At 41.9% G+C, this 21728-nt stretch overlaps 1 protein-coding gene across 6 annotated transcripts in view; it reads left to right on the plus strand.

Moving 5' to 3' along the window:
• Nucleotides 1-21728, plus strand: part of celf4 (CUGBP, Elav-like family member 4) — a 102344-nt gene that overhangs the window by 16115 nt on the left and 64501 nt on the right. For all 6 annotated transcript variants that reach the window (XM_034693132.1, XM_034693148.1, XM_034693157.1 and 3 more), the window contains exon 2: nucleotides 10207-10289. In XM_034693132.1, coding sequence (XP_034549023.1) covers nucleotides 10207-10289 — 83 coding nt within the window. The remainder of the gene's footprint in view (nucleotides 1-10206; nucleotides 10290-21728) is intronic.

The following is a 21728-nucleotide window of genomic DNA, read 5'->3' on the forward strand; positions in this document are numbered from 1 at the left end:
GAATTCCTATCTTATCTTTGCTTCTTCACTTAGTGTGCAGGGCTTCCTTTTTAGGTCATAAATATTGTTCTTGGACTCTTATCAAAAGTGCAGAAAGTGCTAATATAAACATAATTGTCAGGAACACTAAGCTGTTAATCTGGCATTTAAAGCCTGACCTAATGTTCACAAGAGCAACCCAAACTCCGAAAGATATGAGGGGCAAGATATCAAGCATTAAAGTGATTTGGTTTGATGTGTCAGGGTAAAAGTCGATGTGTTAACAGTCTGCATGGTGATATTAGTAAGCAGCAGTACCTTTCCAGAAGTGTCCAACCTGGTACAGAACAGCGAAGACTTCTTGTTCATTTTAGGGGTCATTCTACATTTAATAATTCATATTGTGAAAGCTAAATTTGGGTGTTCCAAACATTTCCTGACAAAATGGCTGAGGTAGGATGAGAGTGAGGCGACTCATCAGCGTGGATATGGGGCACAGCTCTGTGTTTTGGTGAGTGTGTGTGTGTGTGTGTGTGTGTGTGTGTGTGTGTGTGTGTGTGTGTGTGTGTGTGTGTGTCCGTGTGTCCGTGCGCGTGTGTTTGCCATCAGGGGAGCTTTTAACAAGAGTGTATGCATGTTCAATCGTTTATGCGCTCAGCCTAAGTGTTCTTCAGAAAGGTATTCTACCTCATGGTCGGAGAATTCAATAGCCCCATGCAAGTCCAGTTCATGTACAAATGTGTGGGTATGAATGTGTGTATTTGTGTGTGTGTGAGATTTCAGTAGCAACCCTCAGGAGACAGAGTGGACATGTGAAGGGTGGAAGGGGCTGGGGAGGGTTGGTGGTTTGTGTTGAGGGGGGACAACACTGTCCTAATGATGCATTTTCTACACGATTGATTCAGCAGCTCTGCTCTCCAGTAAAGCCTTCACATGCAACACATTAAAGCCGGCCCTTTTTCCTCCTGCGCCAATCGATTAGCACAGCTTAGAGACGGCCTCTCTGGGAAGCAGGGAAAGAGATGGGACTTGTTATCTTCTGGGACTCTTTCACACATACACATACACACACACACACACACATGCACACACACGCACGCACACACACACACACACACACACACACACACACACACACACAAAGAAACACACACATTAATATCACTTGAAGTTGGTCATTCTTTCTCACACATTTTTTATCTTACAAACTTTTTTTGTAATGTTGTTTATCTGTGGCTTCACTTAAAAAAGTGCCTAAAGTTTTGTGAGAACTTTGTTTGCATGCATTTGCTACTAATACTCATAATCCCAGGATTACTGCATGCCTGTTGGTATTAATGTTGTCCACGTCCAATTTCCTGCTTGTCACTTGTTCAGTTTGTTCCAGTTTAATTTGTCTGTATGGTGTGCAGATATAATAGTGTAACATGCAAATTCTTTATGCATTCGGTAATGATGACTTTCAAAGCGTACTCTCATAGATCAGCAGATTTATATTCCTGCAGTAGTTCCCCTAAGAAGTTTTGGCAATTTTTAAGCAACTTATTTGAGTAATTTTTCACAGTGTTCCTAAAAAGTTACAATCAAACCCTCAGAGCGCTTTAATTTAGCCTGATGATAAAGACTTTTTGCAAAAATTGCCCAGTTATAAAAATGTATTTCACACCCTCTGGTGCTTCAGAAGTGAGTATTCACCCAGGATACAGTATAATAACTTTCATTGGACTTCTTCATATCCTCATCTCAGGGAGTAATTTAGTTACAACTGGAGCCTCTATTGTTCTAAATTACAATGTCCTGCACTTTTAATACTGGGAGAAGAATGCAGCAGATGTATAGTAGTGGTAGTGCTGTCCCTTTGAGTTTCATCCGTCACCTGGTTATTAACCTTTGCTCTTTCTTTTCTTGCTCTCTGGTTCCCTTGGTGACTGCTCACTGCGTCTTTCTATATTACAGATTTGTCTTGTTCCCCCTGAAGAGAGGACTTAGGGATCTGGATAAAGTCGTCTATAGGAGAGTTGGGACTGCTATTACACTTATTTCTAAATGAATTCACCTATTTTTTTCATAATGCTGCCCCTTAGATCTGTCTCACTCTGCTGAAATAATACCACACTTCAGATGTGCATTCATTAGTCCCGGTAACAGCTCCTGAATTTTTAAGGCCTGTTTTACACAATGCAAAAAAAAAACTAGACGTTTTCTCTTAAAAGTAGTAACGTTTTTCCCCCTGCATTTCGAACAGAGTATAATAAGCTCTCTGACCTCATAATGTGGGCTTCAAAGTGCTTTTTACTCTCTTTTATCAGGGTTTATAGCTGCCAGTTAAAGATTTTAAGACGATACGAGGAGAAAGTTGGAGTGATCCCAGAGACCTTGGCTGTGTCCCCTAAAATAGCCACTATCCTCTGTCGTTTTTTTCCCATTGTGAGTAATGATCTGAAAGGTCAGTGGAGGTGGGAGGGATATGAGGGATTGATGCTCGTTTGATTAAATTTCTATTTCTCGCTGAACCAAAAATATGGGTGCCGTCTGAGTTTTCCACTTTGATTCCAGATCCAGAGGGTGGTATTTAACTAAGACCAGTCTGCATGTTTAATTAGTCCCACAGATTTCAATATTTACGAGTATTAAAGTTTTAAGACAGTAAGGCCCAGTTTAAAGTGAGGAAAAAAATCTCTCACAGAACATCACTGCAAAAGTTACAAACACTATACCTGTTTTTCACCAGCTTCAAATGTTCTAATTTAATAACATGATTTCTTGAACCAGATACAATCTGAATAGCACAATCACACGGCTCATATTGAGTGTCCCAGTTACAGCAGCACAAGGGCAACTGTATCACTCCTGAATCAGAAACTCTCTTAACACGACACTTATTAGTATTCCTCTCCTGCACTCAGTGCTTCTCATTGTCACCATATGACTAAAAGACCAAGGCTTTATACGCTTTCTCTGAGAACACAATAAGTCAAGAATTTTCGTCTTTACTCTGACCCATTTCAAGAGTGAATTGAAGAGCGTTATCTAAGCCTGAGCACTCACAAAAATCCGGTCAGAACGTTCTTGTCTTAAGGTCAATCTTTTAAAAAGGAGAAAAAAAAACATTCCTCTGTTTATTGAGCAAAGGCTGTCCTTGGTCAACCCTTTCAGGCGGAGATAAGTGCTAACAGAACTGAGGTAGGGGGGAGACGTGCAGATTTCTATTGACTGACTGAAATTGGACAGCCTCAAACAAACTTTCATGCCAAAGTTTTTCGAGGCAGAGTTCCAGGGCTGTGCAGCGTGGAGTTTGAGCTGCGCCGTGGATAAAGCTTTTTAATGCTATTGACTCTTTTTAGGCTCTTACCAAGATGTTCTGAAATATTTAAATGATCACTGGGAGTTTCTTCCTCGTCTGTGGCTGGAAATAAAAGGAGAGAGTGAGAGGAGGGAACTTTTTATGTCAGCCTTTTACAATCCCTGAATTAATAGGCACTAGATAATTAGAGAACTCTGTGCAATAACATTGTCCCCGAGCTGTCTAGTCTTGGGTGGCGTCAGGCAACGCATGCTGGTAAAATGTAATTCATGTGAGCAGTAACTCCGCAAAGCACTAATTCAGGAATGCATTAGTAGTTTTACTTTTAGTACAGTAATAATTAGTTTTGAGGGAGAGTTTCAAGATTAGAGAATCATACTCAACTGCTGAGGTCCCAGAGGTTGAAGGTTTGGGAGTTACATCGACCCCAGGAGTTACATTCTGTAATTACTCATGGAATTAACACAATGGGGCCAAATATATTTAAAGCTCCTATGTTATGTTCATTTCAGAATGTATATTATACGGGGCGCTGATGGCCCAACAGTCTAAGCACCCCACATACAGAGGCTATAGTCCTCATCTCAGAGGTCGCCGGTTTCGATTCCCAGCTGCAACCATTTGCTGCATGTCCTCCCCCACTCTGCTTCCCACATTTCCTGTCTATCTACAGCTGTCTTATCAATAAATGCAAAAAAGGCTCAAAATATAACTTTTAAATAAAAGTTATACTTTTCAAAAAAAGTTATATTTTAGCTGTCTGACACCTCTGTAGAAGCATTGCATGGTATACAATTCAAAAGGTGTTATCTATCTCACCCAGATGTCTGTCAACCCTCAGTTCAGCCTTGACACAGAAGGTTTCAGGTGCTGCGTCTTTCAGACCTTCCTTTCTATAGGCCCACTTTCCTCTGACTGGCCAGATCTATGGTAGCCTGCGAAGGGAGGACCTGTTTTCAAGGAGACATGGCCACCATAAGAGCTCTGTGATTTTGTGATGTCACAAAATCACCTGGGTAGAAAAAACGGTGTTAAACCTGGTGTTTCGAGTGACTGATCTCTAAAAACTGAGGGATTACTCTACCATAAGACATTAGACTCATGCAGCTGACATGACTGACAGGTAGCCGCAATGTGGCTGTCTGCTAGGCAGAGACCTGCCTCAGTTCCACCTCTTGCCTTTGTCTAGGTAGACCTAAAGTTAGGTATAGTGTGCATTTCAAATATGGCGACCGCCATTGTTGGTCTTCAAAACCCCTGTTCAGACACCAATAAATGATGCCGCTAAGACTCAGTCCTATACTGTCTATGCGTGTTTTCATCCCCCAAGTGGCCAAAAAAATATATCGGTTATATTAACCAATCAAGGCTTAAAGATCTGAAATACCTCCTCATGAGTTTTTGCCAGGCCATTGTTGATCTCCAGTTATAGATTTAGCTTGATAATGTGGAATCTGTTACAGGATCATATTTTGGTACCAGAAGCATTCTGATATTTGTAGAATAAGTTGTGTTGCCAACTAGTGCTTTGGCAGGGTTTGGCTGTATGCAGGAAAATAGTGTGTGGAGAGCAAAATGTTAACTACCTTAATGCAATCCTGGAACCGATGATTCATTTTTGAACTTAGATTTAACTTGAATTCAAGTCTTCAAAAGAGAATTTGGCAAGCGTATGGGTTCAGACTTGCTCCTAGATGTCGTCTCTCAAGAACATCTTCATTCTCACTCCTTAAGTTTGCAAGGTATACTGTAAAAAAATGATCAGTGCAAGTCTTGCCTATAGCTGTTGAGGTCAGAAGGTTCAGGGTTCTGAGATTGTGTAGTAATAAACCTGGCAATAAATGATGGTTTCAGTGGCATCACTGCAAATCAAATGGAATTTAATTCAGCCCTTAAAGTGCTCATACGACATGAATTTAAATAATGTTGTTTTATGTTCGTCAGAGTTTCAAAGATATTGAACTTCAGTTGACCTAAAAACAAAATGACTTCTCTGCAGAGAAGAAACATTTACTTTCCAGACAGTCAACTTTTTGGTAAGCTATATCTTATAAAGACAACTCACAAAGTAAATGTTTCCCACAGTTAACAAGGTCAAAGCGCTATGTGGTCCAACACAGCTGTCGTTTAAATGAGGCCTGGTGACAGTCGGTGGATTTCACCACTAAAGCTTGTGTCTTTTCTTCTTCCCCCACCAGAAAGTATTCAGAGTCTCCACTGTTCCCTCGCTGCTTCCTTTCATCTTCTCTCTTCTACTTCCGCATATTCCTCTCTCCCTCTCTCTCTTTCTCTCTCTGTCTCTCGATCTTTTCCTGTTTCCCTCCCTCTCTGTGGGTGTGTGTCCCTTTAGGGTGTCTGCAGCGGTTGAGATAAGAAGCGAGTGTAGGACACAGGGGGATGGTGTTCACAGAAGCTAGGTGATCTTATCTCCCCTCTCTCTCCCTCTCCCTCCCTCACCCAGCATCCCTTGCTGCTCTGCTCTTCCTCTCTGCTCTTCTCCTCTCCCTCTTTCATTTTTTTTTTGCTCCCTTGCCCTTCTTTTCCTCTCTTCCCCCATCTCTTTCTCCCTTACTCTCCTCTCGTCTCACACACAGGCATTCTCTCAGATCCCCTCTGCGCTGCTGTTGATTTGAATTTGAAGTGATGGGAAACCAAATTGGCAGCATTGACAGCAGAAACAAACAGCTTATCTCTCTCTCCTGGGCCAATATGGGCCTTAGTCAGATACTGGAGCTGCTGCCAGCATCTGACTTGTGACAATGATGATAAATTGAACGTTTGTTGACTGTCACTTTTAGTGTGTGTGTATGTGAGCGTGTGACTGTGTTAGCAACTTTGTATGCATGCTGGCCCCTTGTTACATGTGTGAATACACTCAGAGATGCAACACAACTAAATAGATGTATGGCACTAAGACTCTGTTTAGAGATACTTGTACTTCTTATGCTCAGTATCACTTTTAGGCTATTATTTACCGCACACATGCAGAAACGTAAGATATTTGTTACTTTGTAGAAGTAGGTTTAAAATAAAAAATATGACAACATTATAAGGTGTGTAATCTTCCTTAAGAAGTTGCCATCTAGCCCATGAGGATGGTTCCGCAGCTACCGCTTGGGCAAGGAGAAATTTTCTGTATGCAAATGAAAATTGTGATTTGGCAAAAATATAATTACTTTGTGTAAGATAAAAATGACAAAACTTTAGGATTATAAAAGACTAAGCACTTAGTCTAAATAACCTATTTATTGTCATTTGACTGAGTAGTATACCAGCTACAACAGATCAAATCTGCAGGACTCTTCCTTCCAACTCATGTCACTTCTACCTTTTGTATTTTTCCAGGCATTTGCATTTACTATAGTAGTAGTAGTTTTTGTAGTGGTTGTAGTAGTAGCAGTGGCGTTTCTAGACTAATTTTACTGGGGGGGCCAGGCTGGGGCCAAGGGTGTTGTCAGAGGGACACATTCAACCCTGACAAAAGAAACTGAGAAGGGCGAGGACTGGCTGAGAACAAACTGGCAAAAAATCAGAGCATCCCTATATACTAGACATATATACTACTGTGTACTAGATCAAAGTGCAGACTGACAGCAGCTGTTTGGCTGTTTACATTCAACATGAGTCCCTTAGCACTCTAAGGGACTGGAACCAAGTGCTACATGCATGTGTTCCGCCTGTAACATCGGTGCGATACCAAAGCTTTTTTTATTGTATAATATTATTTTGGTGTGGAGGGGGGGCCACAGGGGGGTCCAGGTTCAGTTTTACAGGGGCACTAGCTCCTGTTGGCCCCTCCCTAGAACCGCCATTGAGTAGTTGTAGTAGTAGCAGCAAAAGTGATAGAAGTAATAAGACATAGAGCATGACCCTAGATCCATAACAGGGTGTGGACATCCTCTTTGTCCTTATTTTTTACATGTGAAAAAATAAAATACCCTTCATCGCCAGAATGTTGCTCAATAAAATCATGCCTAATATCTTTTTCAGTAAGAGTCATTCGATTTAAGAAGTTAGTGTATCACAAAATGCTTTGTAAGTCGTTGTTTTGGTGTCGTACATTAAATGTGCCAAGCTGGCAGGTTAAAGTACATAACAAACCCCAGTCACCAGGATGCCCCAGCTCTCACAGATTATCACCCAAGAATGTAAGAATGAAATGAATCAGTAAAGAAGTGGAGAAGCCATCTGAATAATAGTAATATAAATACGTGATACGTTTGACACACAATTGCCTCTGAAAGGTAATGAATGAAAACTTGTCAAATCCTGGAACAAATAATGAAAGAGTTCATTTGAGGATTACTTCTTGTTTCAGTCATTTAAGTTCAGTCAGGACAACTCTTGTTACAAATAAAAATGATTTGAACACAGTAAGATGTAGGTGGTATAGCTCTGTTCGGAGAGCTTCATGTCCTTCCATGTGCATACATGGAATTCCAAAAGCCTGAGGTTAGGAGAGCACACAACCCATCCCTTTCATGTGCATGCCTGAAAAGCCAAAGTAGGAAGAACATCAGCAAAGATCCCCAGGGTACAGAATGGAGCTGGCACCAGTGACAATGCATATGACACTGATAAAATCAAACACAGCAGAAAAGGAGGTGTTGGGATGGAGGTGGGTTGCAAAGCGGAGGTAGGAAGCGTGGGCAGGCTAAAGCAGTTTAAACAGTCATTTTGACATTTGACAATTAGATGCGTAGATGGTAATCAAGTGAGCTGTCAGCTGATATGGGCTGGCATTAATACCAGCTGATGTTCTGTGGGCTGAGCTTGACTTTGTGACCTGCCTGAACTAAGGCTGAACTCAATTTTATTATAATTTAAAACAGACACATCTTGAAGATCTCAGATCTTAAGACGTATATTTGTCTCGGTACCGGCCAAAAATGTCATCAGACTAAATTATTATTACATCTTGTTTCAAGAAAATTATCAAGACTTTTTTCTTGTGGCATTTGCAGCCAGCAGTGGGTCTTTTTCTGATAGTCTGATCTGTTTATGTAGGCAACATAGGTGTCAGGATTATCAATCAATCAGAATAGAGAAACAAATGAAACACGGTACACATATTGTGAATGTTTTATAAAGAGTTTTATTTTATGATTAGATTTTCTGAACCTAGATCTGAATAAATCCCCTTTGACTGAATATGTTTGATATGATGGCTGCCTGTTCTGCAAGCCTGCAAGTGAGCTGGTGAGTGTCAGGCGTGTGAATCAGAGGCTCGCGTGTGTGTTTCCTGTGGGACGGCACCGGCATGTAGCGTTAACACGACAGGCCCTGAGAGGACGAGGAGGTAGCCAAGCTGTCAGCGGCCAGCTCCCACTTCACCTAATGAGAGAGAGGCCTGTTAATTAAAAACACCAACAGGCAGAGCTCCCTAGTGCCCCGCCATCAGGACGACCCGGGGTTAAAGACACAGAGCCGAGAGGAGGGGAGGCATGTTGCTTCTACATACAGTACATGGTGCTGCCCTCCACCATAAATAGCCCCCAGTATGCAAAAAAAAGAACAAAGCTGAGCACAAGTAAGATCAGCTATATATCTGTTAGATAATCCACACTGTGTTTGTAATTATCGGCTCTGACCTTGTTTTTCCTTTAACGAACCTTCCTTTGTCGAGACTCTAAACCATCGAAAAAACAAGCAAAACACCTGCATGTTCAGTACAGTGTGAAGATTATTGAATCGTGTCACCACAGCCTATTGTGCAGTTGTCTTTATGTGTTTTATTAAACCATCAAACACATAAATCATTAGTCCTGATCTGAAGATTGACAGTTTGTCAGCGCTGTGACAATGGCGTGCGCCTCGCTGTCAACAGGGGGTGGCGATTGATTGGCTTGCACGTTCACCATGGCTTCTTCTTCTTCTTCTTCTTCTTCTTCTTCTTCTTCTTCTTCTTCTTCTTCTTCTTCTTCTTCTTCTTCTTCTTCTTCTTCTTCTTCTTCTTCTTTTCTTCTTCTTCTTCTTCTTCTTCTTCTCTTCTTCTTCTTCTTCTTCTTCTTCTTCTTCTTCTTCTTCTTCTTCTTCTTCTTCTTCTTCTTCTTCTTCTTCTTCTTCTTCTTCCTTCTCGCCTCCTGCATCTCCATATTCCCTCCCACCCCCCACATGTCAGCTCAGGTACTAACAAAACCGAGGATTGTGGGTATAGTCTTGGAACATATGGAGCAGAGAGAGAGATGGATAAATGAAGGGTGGAGGGAGGTGAGAGGAATTGGGGGGGAAGTGAGACAGAGATAGAAAGAGAAGCTGTCAGGGAAATGTCTCTCCCTGTCACAGCAGCCAGGAGAGTGCGATGGACGAATGGATAACTGCTATTTCAGACTGCCAGGGAGGGAAGCTCGAGCAGATCTGATGTGTTTTACAGGCAGAATCGCTCTCACGTGACAGAATGCACAAATTGTTGCATCTTCGAAGCTGCGATTTTTTGGTTTCCAGGTGCTTTTTTTTCCTGCGTGTGTATGGATTGTGTACACCGGAATGTTCCGTTTGTTCATCTGCTGGAATACTGTGCACAAACACACAGGCACAAATGCACACACACACACACACACACACACACACACACACTCACTCACTCACTCACTCACTCACACACACGCACACACACACGCACACACACACACACACACACACACACACACACACACACACACACACACACACGCACGAGTGAATTCCCAGAGCTGCCATGTAGACAGAGTTTCAGCTTTATGGCTGCAGGCTTACTTTGTGTGTTTTTGTCTGTGTGTGAGTGTGTATGTGTTTGTGTGTATTTTGGCTATTTGCTGGTGATTGGTGCAGCCCCCTCCCGTGGCTGTCCCCTTATTCGCATAACATAATCATCTCTCTCTCTCTCTCTCTCTCTCTCTCTCTCTCTCTCTCTCTCTCTCTCTCTTTCTCTTTCTGTATTTCAGGCTGTGCCTTCCTCACCTACTGTGCCAGAGAGTCGGCCCTGAAAGCCCAGAATGCATTGCACGAGCAGAAGACCCTGCCAGGGGTAAGTCAAACACAAGGAGCACCATGGCGACGTAGAAGCAAAAGTCTTACATAAACGCTTCTTGGATTCACTCCCACACACAAACACACAAAGATGCCCTTTTTTTTTTGACATATGAGGGCTTATATTTGAAATCAGAGGGGAGCGCCTGTCCTTGCCGTACTTGTCATGTACTGTTTATCATCACTGGCTGTTCAACAGACACAGACAGAGCCCTTCTTCCCCCTTAAATATCTGCCCTCTTTCTCTTCCTCCCCCCTCTTTTTCCCTGCCTCCCTTCACTTTGACAGTCACACACACAAACCCATAGGGAGAAACCACACACAGCATCACATCATAGGCATACTATTTATAGTCCTTCCTCCAGTTTATGTAAATGAGTATGTGCCTGTGTGTGTATATGTGCATGTGTGTGGGCATGTGTGTTTGAGAGAGAGAGATAGACAGGGAGGGATGAAAAGCGGGCGAGCAGGTGGATGTAGGCTATTTGTACATTGATGTGCACGCTCTGCATTATTTCCCCGCGCTGGCAACATCAACAAACATGAGTGTGCATCGTGAATGTACATCACGACGGGTCGACGGCACATCTCCATGACAGCTGCGAACATGCTGTGGATGCTCCCACTCACATGTACAATGCAGCTGGAAGCAACGCGTGTCTCGTTTTAACCCTCGGCTCTCAATCATGCATGCTGGAAAGAAGGAGTTTTGACATTGGGATGGAAAAGAGTTGGATATTTTATCTGTGAGTGTGTGGGGGAGACTGTATGTGTGTATGTGAAAGTAAATGCACTATAATCATCTTTTTTTGCTGTGTACATGATCTGGAGATTACACATTTGTGTGTGATAGTGTGCATGCATGTGTCTGCAATACATCTCAGGTACACCAATGCACATGCATACAGCATGTGTTTGTGTGCACGCGCCTAGTGGTGCATGCGTGCGTGCGTGCGTGCGTGCGTGCGTGCGTGCGTGCGTGCGTGCGTGCGTGCGTGCGTGCGTGCGTGCGTGCGTGCGTGCGTGCGTGCGTGCGTGTGAGGAAGTTTTGATGCGTCTCTGTCAGGCCCAGCTCCGTTTGCTCTGTTCGTTTTTAATGACGCCTCCAGGGAAGCTGACAGTCGCCGTGTTGAGCGCACAGCCTTTGATGTGAGTGATTATGACATCACAGACGTGCAGCCGAGAAGAGCGGAGGAGTGGGGATCCGTGCTCTCCGTTTTTTTCTCTTCCCAGTGGCATATTATTCAGAAAGAAAAGAGAGAGAGAGAGGGAGAGAGAGACAGAGAGAGACAGACAGAGAGAGAGAGAGAGAGAAAAGGAGGAGGAGAGATTAAATATTTGGCCAAAACCAGAATGCGATTTTGTGTTCACAGAAAAATGTGCTGCCTATTGATGTTCTTGCCTTTGTTGCTACACGGACCAGGAGATATGGGCACAAAAACAACCTTTTTTTTTTCTCTAAAGAATCTGTCTTCACATCTTTAAGGGAAGGAGACTCTATTTAGCTTCACACGCTACATAGTAAAGCATCAACAGCAGCTAAATCCAATCAGTCACCTGCAATCAACACTGTTTAAGAGGGAAATGCTAATTAGCGGTGCCTTTGCCAGCAGAAGGACAGTCTCAGGTCTGCGTTTGATCGATGGTGAGCGTTAAGTAAACAGAGGTAATGCCACAGGACAGACCTAGATGCTCAACAAAGCCTGAAGCAGAGCACTCACAGAGGCAGACCAGGAGGCTGTCTGTTGTTGTTGCTGGTGGAGGTAAAGCCAGCAAAACAGAATAAATGAGTTCATTAGAAACAGAGCGGGGACTTGGCCCTGGGAAAGGCAGTGGGACGTTTTATGGCACACAACTACACCCTTCTTTTCTCCATTCCTTCTGGGTTTTATTTTCCTATTCACCTGCCTTCTTCTTTTCCTCCTTCCACCCTCTATCAATCCCCCGCTCACAGGCCAACACAACCAAAACCCTGCAAATGAAATCCCTTTTTTCCCCCCTTAAAGCCTCTTTCCCCTTCACTTCGCTTCCTGATGCGCTTTTTATCGTCAAAGTTGCTCCCCAACCTTTGCATTTAAAAAGTTTGCTGCCGTCTTTTTTCCTTGGCTGCCAGGTGAGCTGAGAGAACAGGGGATTTGGCTTCCTAGTGGAAATGCCCTGTAAGCATGGCTGTAGGCTGTTAGTGTAGCTCAGACAAAGTACTGAGGGCTGCCTTCTGTGTGTGTGTATTTATGTGTGTGTGCATGTGCATGTGTATTAGTGTGACTGAGCCTGTGCGGTGTCAGTGGAGACTTTTGGTAAACAAGCGACAAGCAAAAATACTGATGTTAAAGTGACACTGACGTTGAACTACTCGTGAAAGATGACAAATTGTTTTCACATCCCTCATTCCATCACAGCGCTACAAACTGCAGGTACACAGGATTATGCTGATGGAGAATAAGTTTCTGCTGGCATAATTAAATCAACTCCACTGACACAGAACAATGCTACCGCGCTGTTTCATGATATACAAGAAATACAAGAGGCACATTTGATTGATAAGTAACAATATCATGAAAAAGACTTATTGGTTTCTGCAGCCAGCCTCAAGTGGATTCCCAATGAATTGCAGTTTATAACACTTCTGCATGGGCTTCATATTTTGAGACCGGAGGTTGCCGCTTGGCATTGACACAATTTGTTGGTGACATAATTCAAAGCCAAGAGATGAGCAGAAGCAATCTGACTGGTAGAGCCGCAGTATTGATGCCACACCTCTTCTTCTATCCAAAACACACTTTTAACTCAGCAATCGAACACCAAACAGTTCAGCAGTCTACAGTTGAACAGATTCATAAGTCAGTTAGTAGCAAATTCTATCAGTTATGAAAAGTGACTCTTGTGTTTGAGTTTGTTACGTTAGCGTTCCTCCATGAGACATGCTTATCCAGTCATTTGTCAACAGAGCTGTCAATTATCACATTTCACAAGCCCGTTTTAGCATCAAATAATTTTAAACTAAATATTCTTAAATAAGCACGATCAGACAAACTGTTATGACGAAAGCATGTTTGAGAATTTTGACTTGTTTTTAATTTTCTAGTTTGACTCATGTTCTTTTTGTTACAATGGAGGAGGCAGGCAGTATAGGTCTAGACCATGGACTGTATAAAATATGGACGTAGGATCCCTGACGTCACCCATCTGTTTCTGAAGAGCTGTTTTGAGGCCAATCATCGGCGGCAGCCATATTGCTGCTGTCGAGTGATGATGACGTAAAGAGGGCTTTGAGCCTCCTAGCCAACAGCTACAGTGTTCCCGCCTGTCAATCAAGTCAGCTGTTCCTCTCATTGGAAGACTCGTAATCTCAATATCTTCGAAATTGTTGCATTAGAAAAAAATTCACCCCCCTAACAGTGTGAGACGATCGAGAAATGAGCTATCCAGACTACACTCGTCTTTTGTACCAGGCTGTAAACATGTTTATTTCTGCTGTAAAGATCAGCTTTTTTCCCATTCATGTGTATGCTGTTTCCAGTACTTCCCGAGCCAGCCTCAAGCGGTTCCTCGATGAACTGCAGTTTTTAGCACTTCTTCACTGGACTCATATTTTTAGACCGGAGGTTGCCGCTTGGTCTAGACCAATATTGCAGCCAGTCATCAGGGGGAGCTCAACACATTTTGGCTTCACTGTAAGGAAACGTTATTGTTGTCCATATTTTCCTACAGTCTTTGAATATAATTTACAATGGACCTACATTAGGATGGGTAAAAAAAAAAAAAAAAAATTCCCTTGGCCCTAATTGTTTTCAGTGTTTTGTAAAGTATTTGTAGTATTAATTATTCCTCTATGATTCCCATTCCTTAGTTTACAAATAGAAGTCTATCAATTATCCAGCAATCGTTTATTTTTCTTGACATACTTTGGCTTTGTGGAAATAGAACTTTGACTAACATTACATTATCTGAAAGCAGTGCACTTCTGTTTTTTACAATTGTGATGTAATAAATGATCAAATTTCAGTTCTTCTTTGCTGCTGTAAATAAACCTCTGCAATACAGCACTGCTTACTGGGTGGACTACTGTTTGGACCGCAAGCAGAATTGATTCAAACAAGTTTATTTCATTCAGGGCTTATAGATTAAGGTACCAGATTTGTGGCACACCTGTCGATACCAGATCTTATGTTTTAGGCAGTAACATAACACATTTTCAACACCAGTATTGGAACAACTCTGGAGTATTTAGAGAGAAGGGCCATTGCTGATTTATCATGGAAATAAATAACTAAAAGGATTTTGCAGCTTTATTGCATTTCCAACATGAATGAAATACTGACTTATGGTACATTTTTCAAAATGTTATTGAAACTCTTGTCACCAAAAAGACAGAAAACTATCAAATGAAGTTGAATCTTTTCCTGACAATATACACAAAGCACAAATATAATGTATGACCAGCGGATAGAATACAAGACGTTGTCCTAGCAAAAAGTTTTGTTTCTTAACTTGACATACACAGCCTTTGAGCACATAAATGGAGAGAGGGTTTTTTATAGGAGATGGTGACCTGAGACGGGCCTAAAATGGGGCGCGTCCCAAACGCAGGGCCCTGGCTGCCATATTTGTGATCCTGCGCTCCAGTTTCAGACTCTTACTACAGCGAAAGGCATTAAAAAGCCTCTATTGATTCTGGCAAAAGTCCTCACTAGTGGGTGGATGTGTTTTGTACAAGCATGTGTGTGTGGTTGTGTGCGCAGATGTGTAGGTCACAGGGTGGAGCAGTAGAACTTGGGCTCTTGCATGTAGTGCACAAACCACAGAGTGCGCATACCCCAAAAACCATATCTGGCACCCACTCAACTACACAGTCAGATATAGAGTTTACTGTAGGTCTCAGCACTATCATATACCCCCACATGGTGCCCAAAAGGAGCACACGCTTCTGGATACTTGTTCTAAGTTAGAAAATAGTACATAAAAATACACACAAGCATGCAGGTACAAAACCTACCGCTGATACTCCAAACTCCAAACCCGTGTCTTGTTTCAGCAACACAATCCTCCTAGTAAACACTCCCATTCAACAACATGATACTGTGATACTCACAAGAGAGAGAGAGAGAGAGAGAGAGAGAGAGAGAAACAGGGAGAAAGTAAAAAAAGAGAGAGAGAGAGAGAGAGAGAGAGAAATACGACGTCGATTGACTCGCACTGTAATAGTGAGCCAGATGAGAAAATATAGAACACTGTGAATCAATGCGTCATTTCAGAGAGCTTTCACACACACACACACACACACACACACACACACACCCACACACACACACGCATCTCCACACAAATACATAATGGAGCACATATTCACACACACAGTTTTCAGCCCAGGGGCAAACAAACAACGGAAAAGACGGAAAAGCAAATGAATAGCAGGCGTGAGGTGGAAGGGGCCGATGATGGAAGGCTGGAGAGAGAGTGGGTGGCTGGAGAGAGAGTGGGTGGATGGAGGGAATGAGGGGAGAGGTATAGTCGAGGTTCCTCCATTGCATCTGATTTGTGCCTGTTTCTTTTTTCACCCCCCTCACCCCCCTTGACTTGGCTCGGTTGAGATAATGCCAGGGCAAGAAATCTATGGCATTGATTGGCTCCTGCGACCCAGTTTCGTGGCAGCTTTTTCTCAATAAGTCGCCCCTCATTGGTCGATAACTGCCAGGCTCCCCAGGTGAAGTGGGTGAAGGGGTGTTCGGCAGGAGGGGGGAGCGGGGTTGAAGTTGCTCGGTTATGATTTGTGACTCCTAAGTGCGCACAAGTATGGAAGTTAATTCATTTTTTGTACATTAAGATGAGTGGAGCAGAGTGCGGAGGTATCGCTGCATGTCTACAGGAATAATGCTGCAGGCTCTGAAGCTAAACCCCCCCCTCCCTCCCTCTCTCTTCCCCTGAGCCATCACCTCATCAACTATCCTAATCACCCTTATCCAAAAGAAAACCGTTTGCCACATGTCGCGCTCCAATTAATGAATCCACAGTCATTGACAGAACGCTGGAGTGATGCACAAGCAAGTTTTACTGTAGCCCAAAAAAGACGCCAACTGCAACATTGACAGGGACATATGCTTTAGATAACAGCTTTTTGTACACTCACAGACCTAATGAGCAACTTATTTCAGTCTAACAATGAAAGGACAGAGCAGCAGGCACTGGCAGTAGTCTGTGTAAAAGTAAAAAACTGCATCCAGTGGCCAAACCAAAGAAAAGCTTTCAAGTGAGGCAGTGTGCAGCCTGAGTCTGGCAGGTCATAAGCCTGCAATAAAAACTCTAACGAGTCTCCCAAACAGACAGGACAGAGACAAAGAGACTTCCTACGAGTAATGCTTGTTATAAAATGGACTTAAACACTGATTCTGCGGTTAGTTGATAAACTCATCTTAGTCCATTAATTTTCTTGTGTTTCAACTTAAAGAGGATCATAAACAAAATATATAAGGCCCCGTCTGCACTTTTCAACCGAGGCTGTATTTTGTAATGTGGGCTAGGCCCTTAGGTTTGATTTAATGCTACAGCACCGTGACATTAGAGACAACACTGTGATTCCAAATATGTGACAAGTTGTGAAAAGCTTTCTCCTGTTTCCACGTCAGACTCATGTGAGAGAACTAGGCTCACCGAGGTTAGTGGTCTTTGGTCCAAAACTACAGACCCAGTATTTTTCTAAGATCTGATTAGATTTTTTTTTTACAAGGCACTATGAGGGAGAAACTTTCATGTTGGGTTGATACTGGTGACACTTTTGGCTGAAATTGGCAATTTTTTTTTTATTCAGGGATAAAAACAGGATTTCCCATGAGCACCATCACCCATTATCTTAAAGACATGATTCTTGCCATGGTATGCATATTTAAAGAAGCCCATGACTGGAACATGGATCTTCTTTTTAAAACAGATTTTCTTTGTTTAAGACGGCTGAGGTAATGTATTGAAAAATCCTTGTCTGTAACTTAACAACAAAACTTTGTAAACTCTGAATGATTACCATTATTTAGCTCACAAAAGGTGACCAGACATACCATTTTAACATTACCCATCACTGCCCTGGTGTCATTATATGTGCTCCCATGACCCAATAAGTGTCAGACTAACGTTAACATGCAAACAGTTTGACTCTTTTGTGCTCAAAGGACAGGGAAGAATTCACATACCAAAAACAAACCTAAATCCTGTTCAAAGCCATTTTAGTCTTTAACCTCGCTATGCCCTGGTTGTAGAGTTTCTCTGTTTAAAACAATGCATCAACAGAAAATGTGTCTTTTTGTTGCAAGTTGCACTCTAACACGGGACTTCAACCAGATCTTTGTTAGGTCCGTCTCCGGAGTAATCACTGAATCAAGGATTCTCCTGCTCCTCTCCTCATCCATGTTGTCTTTATCAGTCTCTGAAAATCTCTGACCTGTTGATTCCAGACCTGGCTCCGCTCAAACTGACATTTTGTTGTCATAGTTAAGGTAAAATTGATTTAACGACCACCCGGAGTGTTTTATTCTGAAAATGAACTGGTTGTTTTAATTTTGTTTTGGTGCCTGACTTCCTGTCCCGCTCCATTTGCTCTGTGTGTATTGATGTATCATGCTCCGGCATCCGGCAAAAATAGAAGTCTTGCGTATCTGATCTGTTGGGTTCCAACCTGCCGGATCTGAGACGCAGCCGGAAAGCAATGGAGCGGAACCAGTGGGAGTAAACACATTGACTAGAATAGAAACCTATTAGATCTGGTGCTGTGATGGATCGGAGACGGACCGGACACAGATCTGGTGGCATTTGGCCGTAAGTCAAAATATAAACCACGAGGGACTGCAGAAAAACAAAGTGGACCAAAACAAGTTTTTGCTGGCTTTGGGGTTCAAGGGTCCTTGGAGGGGCTTGTAAATGCCTATCACTTAGATGAACTCCTTACCTTAACCCAGGAGTTATTGTTCATCATCTATGGCTGATCTCCCTTCAATCTTTTCAGAAGTTTTCTCAGAAAAAAAAGATGCCAGTCATTGATTGATTATGACCTGCACCACATGGTGCCCAGCCCAGTTCTCAGTGCAACCCAGTGTTTGCCTGATAGTCAAACAGTGTCTGAATCATCCTAACCCACACAGTTCCATCGTAGAACTGGGGGTCAACACCCAGCAGTTTTTACAACTTTCCAAAACTGACTTTACAACAGAACTTCAAAACTTCAAAGCTTTGTGTTTTTCCATTCTTCAAACAACCTCTTCAGCCACATTTTGAGTGCACAAACAAATGCCAGACTATGAATCCTGGTCCTAGTGTGTGAGATGTTTCACCCATTGAAACAAATATTGTCTCACCCCTCTCTTTAACAGCCCATCTTCTATCTGCCGTTTAATTGCTTTTCATAGTAGGCAGTCACTCAGCCTTTAACATGAAAAGACGACACATGAAACAAATTAGACAGTAACAGTACTAAAGATATGGTGAAACTATTTTAAAAGGTCTATTTCATTGAACAGAAATGTGCAAATGAAATGTTAAAGCATCACATATGGGTGTATTGAGCATTCATCCTAATACTTTTGGCAACACAGTGTCGTTTTGGTTAAATCCCTTAAAGGAGTAAAGCTTGAATGGTGCCATAATTGTAACAAAGATCATTACAAGCCTCCACACCATCTTTTGTCATATAAAGTCTGAATGCTCCCATTATCACTGGGCTCCAGGCCTGATGTTACAACCTCCCATTGCCAAGCGGAGTATGAGCAGATTGTACAAATGAGAAAAAAATCATCTGTCCGGAGGCGGCAGTTCACTTTAGTCCAGTAATCTAACTAATTTCACAAGTGGTGCATGCTACCCGCTGGGCCAGTAGATAGATGATCCATATGCAAAATGACACACCTTTATACCACAAGCCATATTGCAGAGCATGCAATGTCAGAGCAGTGACCCAGTTTTAGGTTTTACTGTAATCTCTTTTAAAAGAGGGAGTTTGGAGATTTCGCCAGGACTCTCCAGAGTGACTGTGCAGAAATAATAATTTTGCAAAATGCCCCATTACCCATCTCCACTGGGACATGTTTCAAGACAAGGCTTGATTTTTTAATGATTATAATAATTTAAATCCACATATTCTCCCCTTTTAAGTGCATTTACTACAAATTACTGCTTTCAGAACAGATTGAGTCTTCAGATGGTGGTCCTAAAAAGTGATTTTTTTTTTCTGTCCTGAAAAAAAATGGATTGAACTGTCTGAGCAATTCAAAACACCTCTGTTAAGTGCCATTATTGGGTGATCCAAGTGTTTTTGTATCAGCTCTAAAAGCATGTCCCTTCCACAGAAATTTCAGAGGTGCTATAGCTCTTTTCAGCATCTCGATCTATCGCTGGCTCAAGCGGCTGTCACAGTCTGAAATCAACTTGTCCTTTTCCTGAGTTTCTATTGATCCACAAAAGCAAAGCCTTACAGCGCACCAATGAGTCTTCATTCCCTTGAAGGCCGCTCCACTGAGCATTTACAAGTGTTAATGTCACTTCTGGCACTTTAAAACTCTTCCATCTACTCACTAGGATGGAAAGTTAAAAAAAGAAAAAGCTTTTTTTTTTTTTTTGGTTCTAGGCACAGATGGTTTACTTTTAGGTAGAAAGAAAGTTTGACAAAAACGTTGTTGGTGCCAACTTCATTGTTCTCATGCTGGGAAATCATCCATCTAATTCTTGTATAGTTAGAGCTGTTTTATAAACCCCAAATGCTGCTGTCTTATTAACACAAACCTGGTAGTGGTTTTGACTGTAATATGGGAACGGACAAAAGCATGGGCTGCTCCAGCGAGAGTGATTCTTAAAAAATAAATGTAATTAAATTAATTCATCAATAGCACCCTATCCAGTGTGTGCCTGGCTGTGTGTTTGGTTCATAGATCTAAGTACCTCCACAAGCTCACAGTGACTGTCTTTCTTCCATTCTCATAGTGGAACTCCTGCTGCTCCTGCTGTACTGAGTAGGAATGTTCCAAAGTGACTACTTTCCTAGTTATTTAAACGTAAATTTAAATTCTGACCAACTGACCAGTCTAAAGATTAGAAAACCCTCGGAGCACAATTTATTTCATACGGCTAAACATCAGTCCACCTTGCTCCAGTCAAGTTCTGCCATGCTTAACTGGACACAGCCTACATACAACGTTATCTTCATTTTCTGGATCGAAGCACTGCCAGACTGCCCCATGCTACGCTGTCATCTGTGCATATTTACATCTGGGTAGTACAGTATTATAACATTATGGTATCCGCCATTAACAAAAGCTACACCTGCTGGTGCTGGGTTGCTGCACTAATGAAAATAATCATTTGTTTCACTGACAAGTAATACTGGTGATGACTGGTGAGGGTGACAACATGTAATCGTTTAGCCAACTAACACACACATTCCCAGTATTGAGCCAGCTTGACTTCTGCTGTTTTAAAATATCCTGCCAGTTCAAATTTTTTTCTTCAGACTACCTGTATGTCACACTGCTATATCTCCTTGTCTTTATCATAGTCTTCAGCCCAGGCTCAGGTACAGCACAGTATAACAGCAAGTGCAGTGTTGTGTGATATTTTTATTGTAGCCCGCTCAGTTAATTTACCGTGCACATTAAATGTTGAGGAACAGAGAACAGATAACTGAAAACAATAAAATGTAATAAATCAGTCACACTTACGATATAATGTATCTATTAGAGTGGTGTTTTATTGATCATTGGAGGATATTATGGCCTATATCAGGTACCTTATTTTGACTACACTGCTGTGCGCCCATCTTTTTCCCTCTGAGACAGTGCAAGCAAGTTTGCAGGCTTTGAAACATATGGGAATATTTCATTTAGTCGTTTTTTTTTCCTTTAAAAGATTCCTGCACTTTTATCCATGAAGCACAAAGACCATCAAACATGCCCCAAATATTTTGTATTCTCATCTCTTAATTTTAATCTTGTATTAGTTTAAAATTTACAATAGCTGACCGTAAGCCCCTTAGTTTTATTAGAAGTCTCTTTAAGAGGCTACCTTATTAAAACAATGAATATCAGGTATTATTTAATTTCCAAAATGGTTTTGTAAAATTTCAAATAAATCTATTCAATGGTTTCAATATCGGTGTTAAAATTGCTTTCTGGATACAATTTAGCTCCTTTGTTAGCAGTATTTTTAAGTGCTACTTTGGTGCAAAGCAAGATAACAAATAAATTATTTCACAATGACTGCAGAGGGAAAAAAAATGCAGGCCTAGTTTGAACAAGGGCTTTTGTAATGAGAACAACCAAAAGAAAAATCATTGTGTCAGTTCAAAGCATAGGGCAATTATCATGCAATGCCAGCATTGCTGTTTTCTCTGTCTTCTCTCATCATAACCTTGATGGCAGAGACTACTCAAGGAATGTATAAGTGATTACAGAGGAGTCCGCAGTGA

The sequence above is a fragment of the Notolabrus celidotus genome, chromosome 1 (assembly GCF_009762535.1).
Source record: "Notolabrus celidotus isolate fNotCel1 chromosome 1, fNotCel1.pri, whole genome shotgun sequence".
Lineage (NCBI taxonomy): Eukaryota > Metazoa > Chordata > Actinopteri > Labriformes > Labridae > Notolabrus > Notolabrus celidotus.